The sequence below is a fragment of the Lathamus discolor genome, chromosome 5, assembly GCF_037157495.1.
Source record: "Lathamus discolor isolate bLatDis1 chromosome 5, bLatDis1.hap1, whole genome shotgun sequence".
Classification (NCBI taxonomy): domain Eukaryota; kingdom Metazoa; phylum Chordata; class Aves; order Psittaciformes; family Psittacidae; genus Lathamus; species Lathamus discolor.
This window is the reverse complement of record NC_088888.1, coordinates 101,576,285-101,603,024: the sequence shown is the minus strand read 5'-3', so window position 1 is coordinate 101,603,024 and position 26,740 is coordinate 101,576,285. Positions and strand designations below refer to the sequence as shown.

General features: G+C 39.4%; 2 protein-coding genes across 6 annotated transcripts in view; both read left to right on the top strand.

Annotated features, from left to right (window-relative positions):
* WDR35 (WD repeat domain 35) overlaps positions 1-19,741 on the top strand; it is a 45,177-nt gene extending 25,436 nt beyond the window's left edge. For 2 of the 4 annotated variants that reach the window (XM_065681690.1, XM_065681693.1), the window contains 15 exons: positions 1,534-1,603; positions 2,359-2,418; positions 4,540-4,649; positions 6,300-6,510; positions 7,098-7,178; positions 7,309-7,445; positions 9,595-9,798; positions 11,772-11,918; positions 13,028-13,160; positions 14,067-14,177; positions 15,289-15,453; positions 16,510-16,650; positions 17,466-17,622; positions 18,418-18,658; positions 18,915-19,741. In XM_065681690.1, coding sequence (XP_065537762.1) covers positions 1,534-1,603; positions 2,359-2,418; positions 4,540-4,649; positions 6,300-6,510; positions 7,098-7,178; positions 7,309-7,445; positions 9,595-9,798; positions 11,772-11,918; positions 13,028-13,160; positions 14,067-14,177; positions 15,289-15,453; positions 16,510-16,650; positions 17,466-17,622; positions 18,418-18,658; positions 18,915-19,065 — 2,119 coding nt within the window. In that variant the 3' untranslated portion in view covers positions 19,066-19,741. The remainder of the gene's footprint in view (positions 1-1,533; positions 1,604-2,358; positions 2,419-4,539; positions 4,650-6,299; positions 6,511-7,097; positions 7,179-7,308; positions 7,446-9,594; positions 9,799-11,771; positions 11,919-13,027; positions 13,161-14,066; positions 14,178-15,288; positions 15,454-16,509; positions 16,651-17,465; positions 17,623-18,417; positions 18,659-18,914) is intronic. The other 2 variants (XM_065681692.1, XM_065681691.1) reach the window with 2 other exon arrangements.
* An 86-nt stretch (positions 19,742-19,827) lies between these two features.
* TTC32 (tetratricopeptide repeat domain 32) lies at positions 19,828-22,901 on the top strand. 2 transcript variants are annotated; one of them, XM_065681695.1, is made up of 3 exons: positions 19,828-20,966; positions 21,048-21,208; positions 22,045-22,901. In XM_065681695.1, the coding sequence occupies exons 1-3, from the start codon at positions 20,752-20,754 to the stop codon at positions 22,170-22,172; spliced, it is 504 nt and encodes a 167-aa protein (XP_065537767.1). In that variant the 5' UTR covers positions 19,828-20,751; the 3' UTR covers positions 22,173-22,901. The 2 variants fall into 2 exon arrangements, with proteins under 2 accessions (XP_065537767.1, XP_065537766.1); XM_065681694.1 differs by having other exon boundaries at positions 19,828-21,208.
* Positions 22,902-26,740: the final 3,839 nt, after the last annotated feature.

Below are 26,740 nucleotides of genomic sequence, written 5' to 3'. Positions count from 1 at the left end.
CCCAGGTGTAGGTCCTTGCACTTGTCATGGTTAAACTTCATGAGGTTGGCGTCAGCCCACCTCACAAGCATGCCATGGTCCCTCTGGATGGCATTCCTTCCCTCCAGTGTATCAACTGAACCACACAGTTTAGTGTCATCGGCAAACTTGCTGAGGGCGCACTCAATCCCACTGTCCATGTCAGCGACAAAGATGTTGAACAAGACCGGTCCCAACACCGATTCCTGAGGGACACCGCTCATTACTGGTCTCCAATTGGACATTGAGCCATTTTTCAGTGAGTGGTCCAACTGTCAAATTTATGTCTCTCCAGTTTAGAGACAAGGATTTTGTGCGGGACAGCATTGAATACTTTGCACAAGTCCAGGTAGACAACATCAACTAATCTGCCTCTATCCATCAGTTCTGTAGCCCCATCACAGAAGGCCACCAAATTGGTCAGGGAGGATTTGCCCTTAGTGAAGCTGTCACCAAGCGCCTTGTGGTTTTTCATGTGCCCTTACATTTGCTGGCTGTGTGGTTCCCTTACAGAGCTATTTGTCTGCATGCTTTTTTCCTTCTCTTAATTTTCTCCTCTATACTCTTAGTTTCTAGGCAGCTGTATTGCTTTGATAACTTTATCTGCTTCTTGTGTGTCAGTGGCTGTAAGGACATAGTCTATCCAGCTAGTTCTTGCCTAAATACACTCATATCTGATTATGTCTTTGATGTCTAAGCCTGTATGGACTTTTATCCTCGCAAACTAAACAAGCCAAAGTCAACATCTTGCCTCCAAAGTATTTCCTTCCCAGGTCCTCATTAGTGGCATTAACTTTTCTGTCACCTCCACAAGCTTGCAACCTTTTTATGATTTTCTTTTGTGTTATTTTATGTTTTCTTCCTTAGAGATGCTATAGCTTTCTATAAATCCGCTGTCTCCTGTCACCATATATTCATAATAATAAGTAATTATTTGTACATGGAGTAATAATTAACTGTTCTAGTACCTGAATGTCCTAGCCTTGAACAAGATTGCAAATTTGACAGAAATGCTGAAAAAGTAAATCATCGTAATTCAGCATAAACTATGATTTTAATATTGTAAGATCTTGTCTAATGCTAGTTTTGAAAGCAAAAGAGAAGTCATGATGAAGTATTGAATATAGTAATACATATGTTTTGTGAATATGAAAGTGAAGTTCTTCATAAGTATGGAGAAGAGCCTGCCTGAGGAAATATGGAGTGCATGTTTGAAAAGAGATAATTGGGGTGGTTGATGATTTGCAGGAAATTCTTGTTGCAGAATGAAAGTTTATAGATCACATGGGAATAGACCATCAGAGGCAGTGAAAGTGAAAGCAAGTACCATATCTTTATATCAATACAAAGTAGGGTTATCAAAGGGGATACTACTAGAACGTAAGGACAGGCATAGCTTTTATCCTCTTTCCCAATTGCAGTGGTTTCTTCTCCAAGGATTGAGGATACCTGTATGCTATCAAAAGTAATCTTTTCTTTGGGCACACTTTTTCTCCTAACTTCCCTTTTCTATAGGATTTATCATGTTGATGACACCCCTTCAGGATCTGCAGGTGGACACCTTGATTACAGCAGAGCTATTGAAGTGAGTGATGGTTTTAACTAGTTAATTGTGGTGTCACTGGTAGCTTGACAGAGAAGTACTTAGCATTGCTTTACTTACTTTCACAGATTTTCATCAGTAGAAGTGGTCATTCTGAAACTTTCTTTTAATGCTATGTTTTGTACATAAGTGTTATTTCTCTTCCCTCTGGTTAGTGTGTTGTTACTGTGCCATTATTTATTACTGGAAATATACACTAAACTGTAGGGAATGTCAAAAAGTATATTGTGGGTCCAGTACGTGGACATCTGCTGTTTTCTTGATGAGAACCAGCTCCTTGTACTTCATCAGAATATAAGCTTGTTGAAACTCAGTAACCCTTGTAAACTTTTCTAGTATTTTTACCCTTTTTCACTTTATGTGTGTGTGTGTGCATGTGCATGCTTGCTTTCGTACTTACCAACGTACCTGAAATTACTGGCCTTACAAGTCCAGATATTTGATAAATAAGATATTTGCCTTCTTGTATTTTCTATAAAACAAACACCTGTTATATTTTGAGTTTCTTATTTTTCTGGAGGAGAGGCGGGGGAGAAAATAAGCTGTTTAATATTATTGTCATGATTCCCATAAGAAAGGCTGCTAATATAATAAACTATCCAAATACTGTATGCTGACAAGGTTTAATAGCTGCTTTTCATGTGGATACTTAGCAACATTCTTGTGTATTTAAATAACACTTCTTTTTCAGTGCATTCTTACTGTTGCATTAAAATTGAAACATATTACTTGTATAGTTTCAGGGAACAAGAGATCCAATTTGTGCAATAACAGCATCTGATAAGATGCTACTTGTGGTAAGTTACATAATTAAAAAGATTCCTAATTGCCTCTTTTGCTTGTAGGCAGGAGATTCTTCTGCAGTGTGTTCATGGGCAGTCACAATTTCAAAGCATTTCTGAATTTAGAACTTACACAGATAAAATCTCTTCCTAGGTGTCCTCAGTGATAACTTTTAACAGGTTCTTTCATTAACCTGGACTGTTTATTTAGGAGGGCTGGCTCACTAAGTGCTTAGAATTTACGCACAGACTAGTTGCCTGAGTTAGTACTTACATATAGGGTTTGATAAAATACAGGTCTGAACTTAATTCTGTAATCTGAGTTGTAGAAAGTCTCTTCTAGGCTGTATGTAAATGCACAAAGATTTACAAAGTTTGTACCACTAATATGTAAATAGCCAATGTGCAAGGTACTGTACAATGTGCAAGGTACTGTACAGCTAGTGCTTTTTTTTTTTCCTTTCTAATGAGAAAAGAATGATCTCATTAGATGAACAGACATATGGGTGGGCTTTAAAACAAATCAACTGAACAGAACAAAGACAGAAAAAGAACACTTTCTAAATTTTTATCCACATTCCTACCAGTGTCGGACAGGGATCCGTTCCCTGTTCTCCTCTTTTGTTATGTAGACCATCTCTGAAGGTTCATCGGGAATTGTTGGGCTCCTGAAACTGTTCTGTGGGCTGTATGTGGACATTAGATATTTCTTTTAACAGCCCTGATTTAATAATATCTGTAAATTGTAGGAGCTTAAGAAAGTATTTGTTTAAATATGGTTGATGAGAAGCACAACATAGAATCATAGAATAGTTAGGGTTGGAAAGGACCTTAAGATCACCAAGTTCCACCCCCCCTGCCATGAGCAGGGACACTTCACACTAAACCATGTCACCCAAGGCTCTGTCCAACCTGGCTTTGAACACTGCCAGGGATGGAGCATTTGCAGCTTCCTTGGGCTACCCATTCCAGTGCCTCACCACCCTCAGAATAAAGAACTTCTTCCTTAAATCTAATCTAAATTTACCCTGTTTAAATTTGAACCCATTACCCGTTGTCCTACCACTATAGTCCCTAATGAAGAGTCCCCTCCCCAGCATCCTTATAGGCCCCCTTCAGATACTGGAAGGCTGCTATGAGGTCTCCGTGCAGCCTTCTGTTCTCCATGCTGAACAGCCCCAACCTTCTCAGCCTGTCTTCATACAGGAGGTGCTCCAGTCCCCTGATCATCCTCGTGGCCCTCCTCTGGACTTGTTCCAACAGTTCCATGTCCTTTTTATGTTGAGGACACCAGAACTGCGCACAGTACTCCAAATGAGGTCTCAAAAGAGCAGAGTAGAGGGGCAGGATCACCTTGCAGCCCAGAAATCCAGCTGTGTCCTGTGCTGCATCAAAAGAAGTGTGACCAGCAGGTCAAGGGATGGGATTCTCCCCCTCTACTCTGCTCTCGTGACCTTTCCTACAGTACTGCATCCAGCTCTGGGGCTCCCAACACAAGAGTTGTGGACCTGCTGGAGTGAGTCTGAGGAGGCCACAAAGATGATTCTAGGGCTGGAACACCTCTCCTATGTAGACAGGCTGAGAGAGCTGGGCTTGTTCAGCCTGAAGAGTAGGCTCTGGGGAGACTTTAGAGCAGCTTCCAGTGCCTAAAGAGGGTCTACAAGAAGCCTGGAGAGGGACTTGTTAGCCTTAGGGCATGTAGGGATAGGACAAGAGGGAGTGGTTTTAAAATCATAGGGGGTAGATTTAGATTAGATATTAGGAAGCAGTTCTTTCCTGTGAGGATGGTGAGGCACTGGAACATGTTGCCCTGAGAAGCTGTGGCTGTCCCATCCCTGGCAGGGCTCAAGGCCAGACTGGACAGGGCTTGGAGCAACCTGGTCTAGTGGAAGGTGTCCCTGGCCATGACAGAGGGGTTAGAATTAGATGAGCTCTAAGATCCCTTCCAAACCAAGCCATCTGTGATTCTGAATAGCAGAATTTGGATCTTTCAAGGTGATAACATTCTCCATTTCCATTTCTGCCCTGTCACTTATGCAAAAACTCTTTTGTCTAGGACAGCATATAAATAAAACCTTTTTAAAGGGTTTATTAATGGAAAAATTCTCTCAATAACCGAGCACTGCTTTTTGCTAGGGAAGAGAGTCTGGCACTCTTCAGAGATACAGTCTTCCCAATGTTGGAATAGTACAGAAGTTTACCCTGAACTGTCATGCATATCAGCTGTCTTTGAACTGTAACTCCAGGTAAGTTACAGATCTGCTTCTAATGCAGCTATCCAATGTTAAAATAAACCTGTACAACATGAGGTCTGTGATTCTATAATAGCTATGTAGTAATTTAGCTTTAATATAAACTATTTATTAGTTGTAATTGTTAATAATGGTTGCTTAAACATTTATTTATTATTAATTAAGTACACCTGGCCAGTCATCAGATTGCTCAGAGAGACTGTGTTAGTAAAGCTGTCTTAGGGTTTGAACTTTTTACAGTGTGTGCGAAGATTCAGGAAACATACATGGAAATATTTGTGTGCTACTAAATGAACCAAACATAAGCTTCATGTGATTATGACATGAATTAATGAAAATATGTCATAACTTGAAATTTTACATCTCTAAGGCGTCTTTCTATTTCTGCGTCTGTCTGATGCCTGGAAACTTTGTTCATCCCATGTTAATTTTCCACTGTTACAAGTTGTAGCTGGTGGCAGTGCTTCTGGGAAGACTCTTTCTCCTAAGCTTCAGCAGTGCCAGTACTGAAGATGCTTTCTACTTAACAGCTATTTTTATTTTGCAAGAGAGAGTGCAGGAGTCATGGCAAAAAAGACAAAAATATGCTGACTAAAGAGAACTTGTAAGACAACTTTAATCACTTCAAAATAACTTTATAAATTCAAACAAAATTCATAATGCAGTAGATCACTCACTTGTTTAGGTATAGGCCAAAAATAGATGGCTTCACTTAAAAGGCAGTGTAGAATCACAGGTTGGAATAGACCTTTAAGTCAAGTCCAACCATTACCCCAGGACTGTCAAGACCACTGCTAAACGATGTCAAATGTTATCTAGTCAGAGCTGCTCTGATTTTGCTTTGAACCCAGGTTGTTGCCTTCCTAAATGACTTTGTTCTCGTGAAAAAGGCTCAGATCCATAAGTATTTTGAAGTTCACTTTCTAAATCGCTTTTGAAATTTATCAGGGATTAAGGGTGTCTAAATAACTTTCAAAAAATGCATTTAAAATGGCACTGTAGTAAATAAAGACTACTATGATTCACTGAAGACCTATTTAATTGGAAATTTTCCAATGTAACCCCTCAGAAATGATATTTTCCCATATTTTAAATGACTTCAAAGATTAATGGGGTTATACTTCACATTGTGTGGAAAAAACCCTAAAGAATACTATGTAGAAATAGAAGAAATCCTGTTTTTGAGATTAACAGTTTACATTTCCGCACTGTCTTTTTATTTTAAGAATCTGCTTCATTGCTTCCTAGTAATAATGAGCAACAGTTCTGTCCAGTTGGTAATTTTAGGCTGTGTCAAGAAAAGTTTGGTGAGGGGCAAAACTTGCAATTTACCCAACATGGTATCTGAACCACTAAGGATCTTCAAAATGTTGGATGAAAAATGGGGATATTTCAGAACTTTTGCAGGGCCAGATTCTGCATGAAGAGATGAAAAACTTCTTTCCAGGTCTCTGGTCTCTCTCTGCTGTGCAGATAAATGAAAATCACATGCATCTCACTGAACCTGTGGAATTATACTGGTATTATATTAGAGGGGAAATTTGGCCTGAGTGTGCCAGTTTAGGGAACTATTTCATATTTATAACCTTCAATAGGATTATTTGGCTGCCTTGGGGTTTTTTTTATTCTTTTGTTTCTTTGCAGTCGTGTTGCTGTCATAGACCTTTCAGGTGTTTTGACTTTCTTTGACTTGGATACACGGGTGGTAACCAGTACAGGACAGCAAATGGTAGGTGAGCAGCTGAAACTGGAACGCAAAGATGTCTGGGATATGAAATGGGCCAAAGATAACCCAGATCTGTTTGCAATGATGGAGAAAACAAGAATGTATGTTTTCAGAAACTTGGATCCAGAGGTAAATATTAACATATGTAAACTACTCATTTTACAAACTCTTATGTAATTGAATGGCTCTGTGTTGAATAGTATTATTCTTGTGCTTGCAATTCAGTTGGGCAAGTGTTTATATAGTCAAACTTGCTTCTGGTAATCTTAGCTCTCACATGGGACTGCTGTTTAGGAATAAGTGAGTAAAATGAACTATCAGTCTTGGAAAGATAAAAAGGCTGTCATATTTTTCTTAAATGTATGAGAGATTTTTCAGGAGGATATTTTTTGTATGTTTTGGAAAATGTAAACACAATTTCAGTACAGATACTTGTAAAACACATTTCAGCTGAATCTAAATATTGGCAAGTGTGGCAAGTGTTCCTTTACCTCTTTGTCATAATTTAGTTATAGAAGATATTTTAAATTATGTCTGTGTATATGGAATTGTCAATAATGATAGTGATTTAGTATTTATTTCCTCTTGGAAATGCAATTAAATCCTAGGGGAATTTAATAAGAGAAAGTCTCTCTTATGTTATACACAATGGATTTGGTTAGGATTTAATCAGACAGAATACAAGTTCATTCCTTTGTAATTTATTTAACTTTAAGGAACCTATACAAACTTCTGGATATATTTGCAACTTTGAAGACTTAGAAATCAAATCTGTTCTTCTCGATGAAATATTAAAGGTAAGTATAATTAATTTGTATTTTGTAGGGAAAAGTTGTCTGTCTTGATGATATGAACAGTAGATACCTAAGATGGGTGAAAATGAAGGTGACATGGAATAAAATTATGTTTCTTTATCCATTATGTTAGAATCCTGAACATCCTAATAAAGATTACATCATCAATTTTGAGATTCGGTCGTTACGAGACAGTCGAGCATTGATTGAAAAAGTTGGCATTGAGGAATCTTCCCAGTTCATAGAAGATAACCCACATCCCAGACTTTGGTAAAATCTCTTTATAAGCCAATTTTGTTTAAATTTGTGTTCTTTTGTATTCCTTTCCTGTTCAGACAGATCTACTATTAAAGTAAAAAACCTCCAATTAGAATCAGCCAAAGCAGTACCCACTTTAAACATATCATTTAAGAAAAAGGAAAATAAAACCCCGAAAAGATAACAGTGCTCTGCTTCAGTTTGAAGGATTGCTGTTCTATCTGAGAACATCTCTTCAGTGGGCTGAATTACCTTCCAAAGAATATTACAGCATTACGGGAATGCCCAAAGAGAACCTTGCAGTCCCCTGCCAGCCTGTCTCCCCACCTCTTTCACAGCTAGTGTGTTTGGGCAGTTTCAAGCTGTGTGGCATTATGATTTCCAAGAATGCAAGAAAGGGAGGGTTTTGTTCCTGAGCATTTGAGAATTCATGTTCCAGGAGATGCTGAGCAAATGTTCCAAGACTTCCTAGCAGCCATCTCAAAAAAAGAACTTGGGGCTAGTGCTTCCCAGGGCTCCTAGTTCTTGAACCCAAAGAAGAGGGCTGTTACTAAATTGGAACAGTTGTTTTATTACCTAGAATAGAAGGCATGGGGTGTGTGTCATGATAGTGGGTATAGGATACAAGCTCAGGACATCTTTTTGCTCTGTACTGTATGAACCCTGAAATGCAGTGCTCCCTGCTTGTAGGGGTGAATCTAAAGGCTATGAAAAAGCTGGCAGAAAACTAAGTTGGTTAAATCAAAATTCAAATTGGTTATAAGTTGAGAGGGTATTTATTTATTTATATATTTTATGTTGAACATTGATGACAAAAACCTTAAAACCCAGAAAAGGGAACACATAGCATTGGATGTTTGATTTGCATTAAGGCAGGTTGCAAGTTCTCTGTTAATTCTGAGAGTTCAGAAGGGAGTTTGGAATTGCTGAAAGACTGGCCAAGACAATTCCTTCCTATCCAGTTCTGCTTTCGTCTCCAGAACGTACGGTTTGAGAAAAAGGATTTGATAGCTGCATGTTGAAAGTTTCTGTAATAGTACTGCAATTTTATTAGTTTGAGTGTGTAGTGTTTTTGTGAGTCTTCATTTTTACTAGTGTCTTGAACTAGCTGAAGATTTTTTGAATTTTAAAGTTGTTCAATGCCTTTTGCTAGTACCATGTATTTATTTAATATAAAGCGACTTTGAGTTTTGAAAGTGTGTCTCAATAAAAGTTTTGTATTCTAAAATAACACAATATATGTTAAATGCTGTTCATCTTATTCCAAAATTACCATGAACTTAATTTTCAGTATGCAAGGAATATATATGTCACATATTTATACACAAGAAATGGATTAGAAGTGCTGGATATAAAGTAAATATATTCTAGTTCAAAATGGGACAGTGTCCTTAGTGCAATTGAGTTGAAGTGATACTAACTTCAGATTGATTAAAAAATACTGAGTTGATTCTGCATAAGCATGGCTTAGGACACTGAATACAGAAATAATATTACTTGATAATATTACTTAATTTTGTCGGTGCCTACTGCACTGACTTTGTTTCACAACATTTACTTAGCCTTATTTTTGCAGAAAATTCTAGAGCTCATTCAAGCACCTGATGGACATTGGTGGGCCTGAAGGTGGAAATTCTCTATTTGTAGAAGTAACCAATGGGGCAATACCAGTCCAAGGGTTCCCAAACCACTCTGCTCATCCAGACTGCTGTCCTAACTGGACAAGGAACATTCAGGTGGATTAGAAGGATAACTTTATTCTTCATGGCCAATTTAGTTGGAGGCCTTCAGACTGAGGCTGCCATCAAGGCTTAAAGTTATGACATATGCATAGGTAGAAATATCTAAATGGAACTGCATTGAGACCAGCAACCCATTTCACGTAATACAACTGTAATACTCAGCCCTGCCCTGTGTCTCTCAAGCCAGTGTCATTTGAACAAGAATATTAGCAATTATTTGAACATCTTTCCCTGAGCAAGTGCGTGACAGATCACAGAATGTACTGGGAACAAACGTACAACTGAATTAAAGATTAGTTAGTAAACAATACCATTTCAGTAACTTGCATGTCTTCTTTAAATAATTATGAGTTAAATGGATCCTGCTTTAATTTTCTTTATTGCTCTTTTTCAGTCTATTTTGTTTACGTTTCACACAGGCGTCTCCTGGCTGAAGCTGCTCTTCAGAAGCTGGATCTGCAGACTGCTGAACAAGCTTTTGTACGCTGCAGAGATTATCAAGGTATTAAATTTGTGAAGCGTCTAGGGAACCTGCAGAATGAGCCAATGAAGCAAGCAGAAGTGGCAGCCTATTTTAGCAGATTTGAAGAAGCTGAAAGAATGTATCTGGGTATGGACAGAAGGTAATTGCATGTAGTCACCTCAGCAGCAAATAGAGAAAAAAATTCTGAGCAGGGAAAAAAAGTGTTCCTTAATAATGCATGGCTCGTTTAGCACTGAAGACTCTGCCAGTTTCTGGCAAGACAGAAGGAACAGATGGAGAAAATTTTGTTGTATCCATAGCTAACCAGTTCTATATGGAAGTCAGTGCATGCCAAACTGATTGCAAAACCTCAGCGCTCCAGGTAGTGTTGAGTTTCATACGCGTTTTTTTGCAAGTGTTTTGTTGGTATTTCAACTGGGATTCAAAACCAAAAGCAATCTCAACTAGCATTTAATTTATGTAGTGTTGTTCTTAGCTAGTAGCCAAGTACACATTCTTTCCAATTACATATACAAATAACCGAGTTCTTAATGAACTGTAATCTCTGGAGAGAGCGAAAAGACTCTGGATGAAACTGTGGATCAATCAATAGAATTTTTGATCAGGAATGAAAACAAACAAAGCAAAATTACAATATTACTGGGAAATATAAATTAACACCAAGTAATTACTTAGAGCACCGTCTTTACTGAAAAACGCTAATGAGGCATAATAAGCAGCAGTTGCATGACAGCCTGTAGGTCATATGTAGTCATACATATGCCTGTAGTCATACACAGAGAAGCATGAATCACTTATGCACATGTGAAATTTTAAAGCTTTGATTAATGGAGCCATTAGAAAAAGCAGGGAATGACATGGAGAAAAAAATTAAATTCTTCCCTTATGGTCCTTTCCAACCCTAACTATTCTATGATTCTGTGCTTTATGCCACAAGAATGGGAAACCTTCCTCTTCCCAGTAACAGGAAGGGAGAGGCAGGAGCTGGGGAGAGATGCATGGCCTGGTAATAGAAAACTTTCTTGCACATGACTAATTAGCCAGTGGAAGCATGCTGGTTTGGAGAGGTGGACTGCCTCACAACACCTTAGTTGCACTGCAACACCAATTTTCACATATGACATATACCTTTCCACATGGCTGAAGAGAAACTTGGCCATTAAATGATTGCAGAAGTCAAAGACTTACTTTTTTTACTGTTTTCTTCAACAGTAGCACATCTTATTTCCAGCTACAAGAATATGGTAATTCTGTATTGACCATATGTGTCTCCTTACCACTAGAAAAATCATAATAAGGATCTACCATAAATCAGGCTGAAATAAATGTTTTTCAAATAAAGTTTTTTTAGATAGATGCTGACTGAACTGACTTGCTATTGCCTTTCTTAACTCACTTTTAAGTTTAGGGCATTTTTAAAAGAAGTGTATAGATCTCTGCTTTTTATCTTCTATGCACCTGCAGTGTTACTTCTGTGTGAAGTAATAGAGAATTATTCTATATGGTAGAAAAAACATGCCAGGCAGACACATGGTGGGCCATATCTATGCATGAATAATAAAAAGGAAAGACTACTTCTGAGTCCTTTTTTCTTCATCTGAAGTCATCATGAATCTGAAAGAGAAGTGTCTTAAATCCATTTTATTACATTTCAGCTTTAGCCTCTGTTATTCATATTCCGTGCTCCTTAGCCCTTCCCCCTCATCTCCCTTCGGCTTTTAGCCTTTTGCAGCTGCTGACATCTATTGTAGCAGTCATAGAATCATAGAATAAGTCAGAAGTGGAAGTTAAAGAATGGTATACACAGAATAAGGGGAAACTTGAAGTAACATCAGTCCCAGCTGTCTCACCAGCTGCGTTTAACTCCTCACACAGAAGTATGGCTAATAGGGAAGTGCATATATGATACAACCTACGAGCTCTCTGAATATTTGCTTTTACAGAATAATGTTTCAATTGTAAAGAAGGTATCTGGGATCACTGTTACACCTGTAATGTAGGTTAGTGTAGTGTAGGTTATGAACATGAAAATACTTTGGATGCTTTTCTCAAGTTTTTTGTTAGTAATTTTATTGTCTTTGACTTTTTCCTGCTGTGTTCTGTTTATACTAGAGATCTTGCCATTGGACTGCGTATAAAATTGGGAGATTGGTTCCGAGTATTGCAGCTATTGAAAACTGGCTCAGGTGATTCAGATGATGCCCTTCTTGAACAAGCATACAATGCTATTGGAGATTACTTTGCAGACCGTCAGAAGTGGTATGTTCTGTAGAGGAACTGGTAAGAAGGAAATTACAAAGGAAATTATACGACTGATGACAAGACTTAATTTATGAGGAGGGACAGATGTCAGGGAAGTCAGGATGCAGTAATTTTGGAATGATGAGATTGAGCTCAGACCTTTATGGTTTCATTGATGCATGTACCTTTAAAAAGAAAGCGGTTGACCATCTAAAGAATGAAGGTGATAAAAATCTGAGTTTTGCCAGAAGATTGTCTGCTTCAAAGGAGGGGAGGAGAGAGAATTATTAAACATCAGTGAATTTCAAAACTAGCCACAAGATTTCTAGAATGCTTAAACTCAGAAATATTTGAAAAGGTCCAGAGCTCTCTCTGGCCTGGCTGCCTGCAGTTACTATGCAAACTGGGTGCCCAGGGAAGACTTTTAAGCAGCACACACATGTAACGGTATTCCTCCAGAACGTTTTGCCATCAGGTACTTAACTGAGCCAGAAGTGATGTCTTCATAGTTAAGAACTTGCAGGGAATTTTTTTCATGAACTTCTCTTGTTGCCTTCTAATCCCATGTAAAGTTTTTGCATCCAGAACACTCTGTCTCCACAGTTCCATTATTTATTGCAACTAGCCCAAGTATATTATCACAAAGAACTTGGGTCCCAAAGAAGTTTAAAACTTGTGATTAGATTTTGCAAGTTGACTTTTTTTTTAGATGGTTTAGGTAACTTTGGAGACTGGTCTTGGAGATCTTAGTGCTTGTGTTTTAAAACGTAGAAGCAAAACCTTAAAGCTCTTTTCTGAAAGTTTAGTTCTAAGCTGTTGTCAGTTATCAGCCATGACTTGTGCAGATGTGGGAATGCAGTTTTAAGATTCCTTGAATTCCTGACCTTATGCTAGTTACAGAAACAGTCTTGCTACTACTTAAACATAATGATCTCTGAAAGTTAAACATTTTAGTGCATTTTAGAAAAACAGTGAATTTCTAGCTACGAAAGCTCTCTTAAGCAAAGTTATCTATTTAAAATAATGTCATTTTAAATTCACAAATGCAAAAGGCTTACACAATGAGAAGCTTCACTTGTGTTTATATACCAGAAGCCAGTACACTTTTTTTCTTTTTTCCTTATTAGGTTAAATGCTGTACAGTATTATGTACAAGGACAAAACCAGGAACGTTTAGCTGAATGTTACTACATGCTAGAGGACTACCAAGGACTGGAGAATCTAGCTAACTCACTTCCAGAGAATAATAAATTGCTCCCTGTAAGCAAAAAGCATTTTTCATTGTCTTATGCTCAACCATTTATTTGAAATTTCCCATCTTGGAAGTGTTAAGTAAGAAAGAGAGAAGGAATGGAGTATGCGACCTACTCGCTTAAGCATAATGGTGTTACTTGGTATTGATCTCTAATATTCCTCCATCATTCTTCCTTTCCTGTATGGTCTAGGTTCCCCAGAAATACCTGATTATTCATCATACTTTATGGCTACCTGGCTAAGTCATAATTTATTGCACCGCTTCCCCGATAGTGACATTTCTCTTTGAAATACCTATACTTCACTGAGAAGTCACTCTTCATGTCTGGACACTTCAGTTTTCATTTCGTTGTCTAGCCTAGGGTTTTTTTTTAACTTGAATTCTTCCTGGTTGTTTATCCCTTTAACTTCTTACATAGTAGCTCTGGTGGGAATGCTAATGTTGAATGAAAACTGAAGATTCTCTCCTGTGAAAGGAAGGAAAGTGGGTGGTATAGCTTAAAATGACCTACTAAGCAATAGCCAATTTAAAACTGATTAATTAACCCAAAATGCTTGAAAAATGCAAAACATGCTTATTTAATGCCAATTTCAGTTGTCTGAACAAAGCAAGACAGCAGTTTCTTTTTAGCCTCTTCTGTGTAAGAACAGAGTCCTTCTGGTATGATTTGATAGAAAAATATTTAAATAGCTTTTATTTTTTAATTCAGAAGCAGTGTGTGAAAGTAGCACACTGTTCTAAAGATTTACAACAATGCATGTTGTCTTTCCAGAATCCATGAGGCAAACAACCTCTTTCCCACAACTTCTTGGAATTAAACTAAACAAGAATATAATAATATTGCAGTTGCTGTGCAATGTACTAAAAATCTGGAAGTGAGTTTATTAACATGGTGCTGACGCATTTTGCAGGATATAGCTTACATGTTTGTAAGAGTGGGGATGTGTGAACAAGCTGTGTCAGCCTTTCTGAAATGTAATCGACCAAAGGATGCGGTGGATACCTGTGTACATCTCAACCAGGTAAACCAGCAGTAGATAATCTGCTTTGCCAATCCAGATTTCTATTCTAATGCCCATCTAAATGTAAGTCTGTTAAGTGTCTGATGATTTGTCATGATTTCTGGAAAATTCATTCTTCATGCTCAAGAAAGTTACCTGAAATTAGGATTAGACCCCTGGAGGGCCAAAGCTAAATTCAGCAGTGCTACTTCTGTCTGTGTGTGTGTGGTAAGTGTGCTAAGCGTACAGACACTTGTGGCATTTGTAGAGCCAGGTTATACTGCCTCCTGATGGAATGGAAGGAAGACTGGAGAGCTTCTGGTTGCTCATTTTCTACGTACCCCTCCTTCCTGGTACAAATGCAAATGTATTTGTGGCTGCATTAGGATGTAGCTGGAAAAAAACTAATCTGAAAAATGATCTGTGTGTTTACAGCTACATCTGGTCCCCAGGTATGACTTACCTGTGCAAATGTTTGTGTCAACACAAATAAGAATGAAGCTGAGGATGGCTGTGAGGAACTTGATGTATGGGAATGGCACAACTGGCTAGTGCTGGCTGTATGTGAACACCTTCCTAGTTTATGGATCTTAAGGGCTACTAGGTTATGAGATTCTATAAAGTTTCTGAGTTCTGCCAAACTTTTGATCTGGGGCAAACACAGTAGCCAAGCTGTTGAAGATCACGAAAATTCACAGACAAAATGTGTATAGAAGGATAAATAAAGTGTTACTGTTTGTGCCTTAAGCTTATGGGCTGAAATCTTTTAGACATGCTTTTGAGAGTCTGTGTTTTAGTAATTTCAGAAGCGTTGAAATCAATGTGAGCAGCAGTGAAGTAATTTTTGCAAAGCTTTTATCAAACCAGAAGCAACTGCTTTGTATGCGGTTTTGGACAGAGGTCCAGCATTTGTTTCACAGGCTATTGCCACATAATTGGCAATGATGTTAGCATTTGTTTTCTCTTGCTTTTTACTTTAATTTTATAGTAGCCTGGTTCTAAACGGTGATGAAATATTGCACACAAATGTTGCAAACTATTCAAGGATAACCAGCTTGTTCTGAGAATGTATTTGAAAAATGAGGTCTGCTTTCTGTATTTGAAAATGGTAATTCTCTGCTTTCATTTCTAGTGGGATAAAGCTGTGGAGCTGGCTAAAAATCACAACATGAAAGAGATTGGATCCTTGTTAGCCAGATATGCAAGTCATTTACTGGAAAAGAATAAAATCTTTGATGCTATAGAACTATATCGTAAAGCAAATTATTTCTTTGAAGCTGCTAAGCTCATGTTCAAGGTATTATAGGTTTTCTTTTTATGTCAAATAACTGAGGTTTCTACTAGCTCTTATTTTTCCATGATTTTTTTTTTCTTGGTTTTTTTTTTTTTTTTTACTTTGGTTTTCTCAGGGTTATTTTAGTGTTAACAATATACAGGCAATAAGCAGGTGTCATACAGGATACTGCAAAGATGAATCCAACTCTTAAGTTCAGATGTCTCTATCTGAAATAGTTACCCTAGATGTCCTTTGTAGCCAGTGGAGAGGAAACTTTCGGAACACAAACCATCCGATTGATTTATTCAGAGACTCACTTCCGAATGAGATGAACTGTACTTTGGAAAACATCCCGTTGTCAACATCAAGGATTGCCTAGTAAAGGAGTATAGCAGACCAGCCTGGGTTCATTTTTCACGTTATTTTATATGTTGTCCAGGTTAGGTTTTTATTGCCTTTATTCTGAAATTTTTATAAAAAAATAAATTTAGTTAAATTTTGGTATTTCTTCAATTGGTTCTTTCAATTAGAAAATGCTATGGTGTGCTTTTAAGGTAAGGATGTTGCTTGTATTTGGTTTGTCTGTAGAGATTTCTGTACATGGCTCATAAAGTCTGTAAGAGTGATACATAATTTTTACAGCAAATATTTAAAGTAAAAAATATGTATTTATATGCTCTTTTCAAAAGCCATTTTTTTTTTCTAGGAAAACCACCAGGCCTCATTGAAAGCTACATATTTCTTAGACTTCAGTGTTTTAAAATGACTATTTTTTAGTTTATTTTTTTGTATTGTCAATAGACTTATACAGGGCTATGCTGCATTATAGTTCCTGGGAATCTGGCTTTATATACTTATTAGCTAAATAAATACAGAGAAATGTGCATTTTTCACTTCGACATTTTAATTTATAGTTCTGTTTGCAGTCTGAATTACTACATTTAAGTGCAGGATCTTTTTTTTTTTTTTTGGCATGATTTTTAGGTTTGTACAAGCATGCAGTTGCCCAAGAGAATGAAGTAACTCTTCTAATAATTTTTTTAATCTACATTAAATTCCTTGGTTTTGTTTTTTAAGATTGCAGATGAAGAGTCAAAGAAAAGGACAAAGCCTTTGCGAGTTAAAAAGCTTTATGTGTTGTCAGCCTTACTTATAGAACAGTGTCATGAACAAATACAAAATGCACAAAGGGGAAAAGTTAAAGGAAAAAGTTCAGAGGTAGAGTATTTTCTTTCTTTTTTTCTAAATTCTGGTATACGTTACGTACGCAGAATAAAGCAAGCTGTCTTAATGAGACTATTACAGTTTTTATTTAATAACCCTTTTTCCTGCTAAGAACAAAGCTTTCCTTTAGCAAGTCTTCCACAGAGACATAATATTTAAAGTATTATTTGCAAACATTTAAATCATATGTGGTAATAGATACTTTTCTTCTTAAGTGTAATGTGTTTTTCTTAATATTTTCACTACAACAGTGAAAATCATACTAAGAAAGCCCAGATATTTTTTTTTTCCTGCAAGACTCTTACTTTCCTGTCTTAATGCTTACTTAATACTTAATCCTGTTTAGGGTTAAGTATCAATCCAAAAGACAGATCTGTGATTAGATTAAGCTATCTTGGCTATAATTCAACAGGGAGATGCCTCCAGATAGGGGGGAAGCAAACAGAAGATTTTTTCTGCTCACGCTTTCATCTTCACATGCACAAATGAAAGAGTTTAAACATTTTTAGGAGCTCTGATGTTGAAATGCAGTATTAATCCAAACTATGAACCAGTCTGCAGATGTGCACAGAATATATTTGTACACATATATATGACATTTATCTTCTAAAATATGCACGTATATTCTGCCTATGCACTGTATAAAATGCCTAACAATGCTCACTTCAGGTCCATGTCTTTATATTTTCCTTAGTTAACACAGACAGTGGTGTAATCACCAAATACAGAAAAGTTCTTTTCATATATCTCCATTTCCTGCTGTATCTGGTTCATACAAAAATTACATGTGATAATTGTTTTGTTTTCAGACTGCTTCAGCTCTGGCTGGTTTGCTAGAAGAAGATGTTCTTTCTTCAACTAACTGCTTTGCAGACAATGCTTGGCGAGGAGCTGAGGCTTACCATTTTTTCGTACTAGCACAAAGACAGCTCTATAAAGGTTCTGTACAAGCAGCACTTAAAACAGGTAGGACATTATTTTTAACTGTGTAAAGAAACTGTTCTTGCTTGATCCATGGAATTTAAGACCATAGAATCATAGAATAGTTAGGGTTGGAAAGTACCTCAAGATCATCTAGTTCTAACCCCCCTGCCATGGGCAGGGACACCTCACACTAAACCATGTCACCCAAGGCTCTGTCCAGCCTGGCCTTGACCACCGCCAGGGATGGAGCATTCACAACTTCCCTGGGCAGCCCATTCCAGTGCCTCACCACCCTTACAGTAAAGAACTTCTTCCTTATATCCAAGGAAGGAAATCTAATGAATTGAATGTGGCTGCAGTCAAGATACCTGGAAAGTATTTTCTTGGAGACAATACAAATGTAACTTGCCAAATGTTACCTGGTTAAATTGGACAGTCTCTGTGGATGTTCTGTTGTCTGTTTTGTTTCTTTCTTTACATTATAAGGCATGTCTGAATTCACATTGGACCTCTCTGTAGACCTTCATAAAAAAGAAACTGTGGGAGTTACAGAAGCAAACAGTGCTCTGTATTTTTTCCAAGTAATGGAGATCCATTTCAAATACTTCTAACATGTTTTCAAACAAACAAAAAAAAAGTCTCAGACACTTTAATTCCCCACTCAACCCCCCTTACTTATTTTTAATGCATCCTTCATAGTCATGTCAATGAAAAGACATTGGTTCATTGTGTCCTATTTGTGAGATTAATGCTGTCAATTAGTAGCAAGTATTTCATATAATGCCTGCACTTCTCAGAAGACATCTAATAATTTCCTTGGATTTTTTCATTTCTTAGCTCTTCATTTGCGAGATTATGAAGACATTATCCCTGCAGTTGAAATCTATTCTCTTTTGGCACTCTGTGCATGTGCAAATAGAGCATTTGATATTTGTTCAAAAGCCTTTGTTAAACTAGAATCCTTGGAAACAGTTAGGCCAGAGCAGAGACAACAGTATGAAGACCTTGCGCTAGAGATATTCACAAGACATAGTCCGAAAAGTAACAAAAAGTCTGACCTGGATGACATGCTTGATAGGTGGGTTTATAGTTACATGACACAGTAATAATACCAGTATTTTTTTTCTGCTATTGTCTGTATTTTGCATTTCAGCATGTTTTGTGTGACTGAGTTAATTTGTCATTTTGCTGCTTTAAACCAAGTACTGGGCAAAAATGATGTAGGTATTTATGCTGTCCTGCAAATTCCTACAGCACAAGTTTGTCTTGCTATTTAAAAACTACATTCTTATTCTTTCAGCTTTATTGATTTATTTTTTTTCCTTTTCCTCCAGTAGCATAGATGGGAAACTTCCTGTATGTGTTGCAACAGGAGACCCGATCCTGGAGCAGCGGTTCTGGATGTGCAGTGTATGCAAGCACTGTATGAAACCCAAAGAGGCAAGCAGTCGTAGCTTCTGTCCTCTGTGCCACAGCACAATATAGGAGAAGATAAGGGACAATTTATATATGTTGCAGATCCTAAAAAAAGTCTCTAAAATGTTAGTGACTGAATGTGCTAATATTTTGAAATACTGTATTCTAACAGATAGTGCCACTATAGGAGAAAAACTTAAAAAGCAAAATAAACCAAGCCAAATAAACCCCACAACCCTCAACCAACCAAAAAAAAAAAAACCCCACCAACCAAACAAAAAACCCAACCAAACGAAACATAGACCTTAGAAAACCCGTAAGAAAAAAATCTTTCCATTTGTATGAAGAAAAAAACTGTATTACTAGACTTCATTTTTTTTTTTTTTTTACACAGGTTTAAGGTAAAAGTATTCTGTTCTAATTGTAAATTGAGCCTAATTTCAAAACCATGTGAACTGAAAGTCAGTTCATCTTAATATGTTTTACTCTGGGCAAACTCCTTTTTTCATTTTCATGATTCCATAGGAAATTATTGGGTTTTCTCAAAATTTACTGTTTTTTAAAATAAATAATTCCTGAGTTTAAGTAATACCACTGTAGTTCTGATAATATTGTATATGTTTTTTCTCCTACTGTTTTACTACAGTGATGGTACCAGTTTAGGCATATATTTGGGCTGTTTTCTTTAGTCAGCTGTTTTTAAAGCTAGGAGAACAATAAAGGGCTTGCAGATATTTAGAAATCAGTGCTGTTAATCTGCGTTTGGGTTCTTGAGCTGTGGTGGTGTCTTCAGCCAACAAAGGGAACCTCTCTGAACCTTCAGAATGGAATCTGGAAACAAGCTACTCCTTTAAGTAGCTTGAAAAGAGCAGCTGACATCCGCTTAACAGATTTCAAGAGTTGACTTGTCATCCTTGTTGTATGTGGAAGTTTAAGGAATCACAGAATGACTTGAGTTGAAATGGACTTTAAAGCTCATCTAGTTCCAGCCCTCCTGGCATGGGCAGCAACACCTTCTAGTTGACCAAGTTGCTCCAAGCCCCATCCAACCTGGCCTTGAGCATTGCCAGGGATGGAGCATTTACTACTTCTCTGGGCAACCTGTGCCAGTGTCTCACTACCCTCACAGGAAAGAACTTATTCCTAATACCTAATCTAAATCTCCCATCTGTCAGTTTAAAGCCATTCTGCCTTGTGCCTCTCCAGATTTATTGTAGACCCTCTTTTGGCACTGGAAGCTGCTCTAAGGTCTCCCTGGAGCCTTCTCCTGGTTCAGCAAGCGCAGCTCCCTCAGCCTGTCTCCATAGGAGAGGTGTTCCAGCCCTTTGATCATCTTTGTGGCCTCCTCTGGACTTTCTTGTGTTGTCCTTTTGGTGTTGCACGCAGGTTTACTTTGAACTGTGCTGTTGTGTCTTATGGCCGGGCTTGAGCCCCGGCTAGGGAAATGCCGCAGGTCCTGCTCCATGCAATGAGTTTCCTGGCACCAGCCGGACATCAGACACCGATCTCGACCCTGACATCGTGTGTGCATCCAGATGCTTCTGGGAAGAGGCCGCAATGCCTCTTCTGCACAGCCTTTCTACGCAAGTAAAGCCCCTCGCCTAAACGTGGGCCAGGTGAGAACAAACCCCATTTGCACGGAACGTATTAAACACTACTATGTTCTTTTTCCCGTCTTGGTACCCGAGTTTCCTTCTTCGTGAACACGACCATTAGAGGGCAGTGCCCGCGCCGTCACCCGCGGGGCGGGCACTGATGTGTCTGTGCCCTTGGCGGCTCCCGCGGCTCCCGGTCCGGTGCCGGCGCCCGGCCGCCTTGCTGCGGCGCGGCGGAGCTGCCGCCATGGAGCGGGAGCCGGCGGGCGGCGCGACGGAGTTGCTGTGGGCGGCGCAGGCGCGGCTGGCGGCGCGGCGGCTGGCCGAGGCGGAGGAGCTCTACAGCCGCCTCATCGCACACAGCGTGGGGGCCGGGTACGTGCCGGCGCGGAGGCTGTGGGGATGTGGGACGCGGGCACCGCCCTGTCGTAATGGCCGCTCTCTGTCCCCGCGCAGCGACGACCGCCACCTCGCCACCGCCCTCAACGACCGGGGCCACATCAAGTACTTACGGGTGGAGTTCGCCGCCGCCATGGAGGACTACACGGCCGCCATCGAGTGCCAGCCCGGCTTCGAGGTGCCCTACTACAACCGCGGCCTGGTGCTCTACCGGCTGGGTACGGGCAGCGGCCGATCCGCCCCCACACGGGGGGACCTGCCTGGCACAGGGAGGGGGGGTAAAGGCCTCCTACCAGAAATGAACGGTGCAGACAGAGCGTGCAGTTTTCAAGTAATTGCAGGACATTTTGGCTACAAGTCTGGCCTGTGTATGCAGTTAGATATCCCGATTTGCAGAAGTGTTGCTGTGTCATTTGAAATTACGCTATCTAGGGAGGAGTAAGGAGAAAGATGCAGTTCTGGTTTTGGAAGAAATTGCATTGGGGTAATACTAACCATTTCCAATGGTTGCCATTAAACTCAAGATAAAGTATCTCTTGGCCTTGTGCAGCTGTAGTGAGCACGGCCTTCTCAGCCAGTGGTGGGCTCTCAGCCCACTTCAGGGAATTTGCTGCCCGAGTTTTGAATATGCCATAAGAAAATTACACCCCTGTGCTTTTTGTTGGGGTTTCTCCATTGCAGAGTCAAGACCCAGAAGCTGAGGGACTGTAGAGACCCCTTGAAGGATGGAGCCCAACCAAGGGCACAGGCTGTGAAGCAGTAAGCTTTTGTTCCAGGTGTGAGTTAGCCTGGCTATTGGCAAGGGCCTTTTGGCTACTTCTTTTGGAATAAGCTGGCTGAATTGGGCCTTAAGCCCCTTTGAGGTTCAAAAATAACACACTCTGGTTCATGCTTAAGACCTATGACTCTCACTTGGGAGAATCCAAATGTAATGAGTCCAGTAAGTACAGTTACTACTTTTTCTTAGTGAAAATATTAGGAGGTATTATTCAGTTATGGTATGTGGGCTTGAGCAGCTACAGAAAGATGATTCTTCCTTTCTTTTTCGGGACAGGATGCTTTGATGAGGCCATGAAAGATTTCAGGAAAGTATTAGAGTTAAACCCCCAGTTTGAAGATGCTGCACTGAGTCTAAAGCAGGCTATTCTTGATAAAGAAGAAAAACAAAAGCGGGGTTATTGAAAATTCAGCTACTGGTGTGCAAAAACACGGGATTCTTGACATCGATGGATGAAGCACAGGATCATTTGCATCTGTTACGACCTGCTAAAGAAACCCTGTTTGGGGTAAATAAGTTAAAAATGGATTATGATTGCAAAATGAACTATTTTTGTATATTCTTAGTGTTGATGAAAAGCATAATGTTAGATCTCTGTGAGATACTTGTAGAGATTTTTTGTACAGAAGTAGTTTATAAACAGATTGGAAGCCTAGTAACAGCAGATGAAGTCTGTAGTTCTCTTGTTATAACTATTTCTGTACTCTCATAGATTGTTTTAAACAGTTTTTCATAGGGAAGAAAAATCACTAAAACATGTAAGTACTTAAGATTGAAGCTTGTGAGAAGTACAGTGATTTAATAATGATAGTGTTTGTCCACATTCAGATGTAAATTTAAGCTAAATATGCAGTTAGTTACAAGGTGTTGTACTGGAGATGCTGCAGTAACTGATCTTTTTTTCAGAGTGTTTCTGTATTAAAAAACACTTAGCAGAAACACTAAGATTTCTTTAGGAAACACCATCTGTACCTGGCATGGGGAATGTGGCACAAGCATTCGGTCCTTTTTAAGTTGATTCACCCCTTGAGGTGGTTTTAAATTACCTGAACAGGCAGGACCTAATATTTTTAATCCTGTTGTTAAAGTATTAGAGTAATGAATGAATAAAAATGAACACAATTTTAATCTCATGATTGTCTTTACGGAACTTATTTCAGATAATGTAGTTGGGCTGTTCATAGTAGGAGTTGTGGCTTTCTTCTTGTTACAGAAAAGGTTGATTGCTTGAAAAATACCATGTGAAATCTCTGGGCTGGCTCTGAATGCCCAGGCAGCTTCATTCCTCCGTCATAGGGGGGACTATTGCTGACATATATAAATCATCAGTAAAAAGCATCCTTGCCTGTTCATAGCAGTGCAAGTTCTAATGAAAGAAATACTTTCTGATTGCCCACATGAGCATTAGAATTTTTATTTTTTAAACAAATAGTGCTAATGGCAGTTCTGCTGCTTATAGTGAGTTTCTGCATGGATGATCCTAGAGATTGCACAAATGCAGGGCTTGCTAAAGATGGTGTGGCCTTCTGGGTAAGTCATGAGAACAGTCTCTGAACACCTTCCCCAATGACCTTGCTGTGGTCACTTTCACCTTTGGGATGGAACTGCAACAGCTGCAGTCAGCAAATTTGGAGCATGAGGCTGAGAAGATGCTGCATTTACCTCTCATGCTTTTGGCACTTGACTGCTGCAATTTTGAAGTTACATAAATATCATAGTATGGTTAAGGTTGGAAAGGACCTTAAGATCATCTAGTTCTAATGCCCCTGATAAATATAAATAAATACGATGCGTGATAGAAGGAGGTAGCCATTCGTTGTTTGGAAAGCAGGTTGTGATGTCGTAACAATGACTTCTTTTTTCCAAAAGCTTAATTATGGCTTTTCTGAATATATTAAGCATGTGCTTTGCTTCCATTTTTATATCTTAGTGCTCTGTCTCTGAAACAATGTAAGGACTTGACATTTTTTATACCATGTCTGTTTCAAAACCTGAGAAATCACACCAGCTCTTGGCTGATGGTAAGGTGAGCTGGAACTAAACTTGTTCCTGACTTACCATGCCAAGAAAATTGAAAAGAGAATATGAACAGTTGAATATCACCTAGGAAGTTTTGCTTTAAGAGGAGACATCGCAGATGTGGTTCTGCACAGAACACTTGAAATGACAGGATGCAGAAAAAAATCAGAAGATTAACAGCAAGTAAGTATTTTAGAAAAGAAGATTCTAGTGATAATATCCCTCTTAATTCCCAGCTTGTGGTGTTTCGTGGATGTGGCTTAATTACTTCTAACACATTGTTGACACATAAATACTTCACTGACCTGGGAACAATTTTATGCAGATTCTCTGCAGTATTTCCTTGCCTCTTCTCTAAAGAATGAACTGTCCTGGTGCATTTTGGCGTAATTTGGAATTCTTTCAAGGTAATTTTGGCCAGCAAGGTTCTCACATTTTCCCCTCTCGTGCACACGAGTCACTTGGTTCTCTGGCTTTACATCACAAGACTAATTGGGGTTTTCAGTCTGAAATTATTGAGTAGTAGTGTGTGGTGTTCTTTCACTTAGGCCTGGTGAAAGGGTACAAACTACTGCTATCCATATGAAAATAAACCCCAAACCTGAAGAGGAGGATGTGTTTAGTAACTTCCCTTGTCCTGCAAGTAGTAAAATTATTCTTTATGTAATGTTTCCACATGAAATTCAGACAAGGTCTCAGCTTGTAAAAGGAGTAGGGCTTGTGTGCTTTGGATGCTTTGCAATGCAGAGGTACTGTGGCTTTACACCTTCACGGGGCTTCAGGGGTTGTCTCTGCCTGAGAATTACAACCCTCGGCAGAGCATCTGGGTCAATCCTGTTTGCCCACTCTGTTGCCGTCGTGGAGTGTTTGCTAGTCAAAGTCATGGCACTGCACCAGTAGGTCTAGCAGGTGGTAGCAGGTGGTTGCTGCTTACGTACATTGTCTCTTTACTCTGGCCAGAAATGTTGCAGATGTGAATAATTTACAACTGCTTTCCCAGGGTTTCCTACCTATAAACCTACTTTCTAAAACCCTCTGACTCTTTCCTTCATGCAGCCTTCACTGGTAGACCCTCTATTTTGTTTTTTTCCCCATAGCTGGGATTAATTTGGCAATGAGTAACAGTGTTCTCACCTGGTGATTTACCTCTAAACTTACAAAAACTGTAGGATTTCCTCAATACATTACAGAATAGTGTTGGTTTCTGCCCCCTCCTTTTATCTTGAACAGCAGTCTCTGAAATCTAACTTGCTCAGAAAACAAGGCAAAGAACAACATCATCACCCTGTGCTTTTCCGTAGTATTCACTTTGTCCTACTGAAACACAGAAGGAGGAGTTGTCTAACAACTGTAGTGTTACAAGGCCTTTCCCTTGCTTACACAGGAAGGTAGGAAACGATGCTGAAATCCTGGGTTAGCAGGGCAGAGAGCAGCATGAGAAGTGTTTCATATAAGTTTAGTGTGAGATGCATCATGGGGAACAAGGGGAGCCATTCCAAAGGGAAAGCTGTGGCATGTTGAGGGGAAAGGGCTAGTCAAATGGCCAGAATGTGTTCCTTTTCCATGTGCATTCCCTTTGAGTGGACAACAGAGGTAATTCAGCATTAAAACCTGAAAATCTTCGGCTGTTAGAGCTGAGGACTGCGCTATGTGCTGTCCTGTTCAGGAGGTGACCTTGGTAAAAAGCATATCAGTAGTGAAAGACACACTATTCAAATTCTGTGGGGAATGAACACCCTATCAATCAAGCTCAGCTATGCAGGTCATGCTCTGCCCTAACTATCAGAAAAGAAAGGGTTCAGAAAGAAGCAAAAACAATGTTTGAAGCTGAAGATTGCTAGGTGAAAGATGACGGTCTATATTCTTTTGTGTTAGCAGATTATTGTTGGTCTCCCTAATCCTTTTAGTAGAGGCAGAGGCTGAATCAGTACAACAGGTTCAACCTCAGCCTGTGGCTGTCATGCATGATGGATGGGCTAGTTGCTTTTGATGAAAAAAGGCTTGTGAGATCTGGTCAGTGTGGCGGCCTACTTAACAGCATGCCATGATCATTTGAGTTGAACTCTAGCCTATTTCTGAAGATTAACTATTTCTGATATATTCCTTATAGGATCCCTTTAGCCGACGAACTTGGAGAGATTGAATGCAGTCCACACCATTGCTTCCTACAGCTCACGACAATCATGGGCCTGAAAACTGCAGTCTACCCCATCTACAACACCTGAGAGGAGGGACTAATCCCAGGAGAACCTAGGGAAGTTTAGATTGGATATAAGGAGGAAATTCTTTCCTGTTAGGGTGGTGAGGCACTGGAATGGGTTGCCTAGGGAGGTTGTGAGTGCTCCATCCCTGGCAGTGTTCAAGGCCAGGTTGGATGAAGCCTTGGGTGACATGGTTTAGTGTGAGGTGTCCCTGCCCATGCAGGGGGGTTGGAACTAGATGATCTTGAGGTCCTTTCCAACCCTAACTATTCTATGATTCTATGATAGTAGCATGGCTGAATCAGCTTGGGAGAGATACCTTCAAAGCTGAGCAGTGACTGCCTGACCCTAACACACTTCTGTGATTCAGCGTAAAAAAAACCAAACATCTGTAATGAACAGCAACCAAGGTAGGAGAAGGGAACCAAGAACATGGAATTTCTCTGGCTTGCCTGTGAGAATGTGGGAGCCTGAAAGGCCTGTTGAAATGGGAATGCAGGTCTGTCTCACCTTCTCCCTTTTCTTCCCAGCATATCCAGAAAGGTCTCCACTTTGGCCAGGTGGTGGGTAGATACATATGGAGCATTGCTGCACCCCATCCTGGCTTTCCAGGGCGAAAAGGAAAGGTCTGTGGTATCGCCCTTGCTGCAGACAAGTTTACCTGAGTTTACTGTGCAAGACTGTGGAGTGAGGGAACCTTTGTTATGCAACACTAGATCTCATCTGTGTGGAGCTAGTGTCCTGTCAGCACT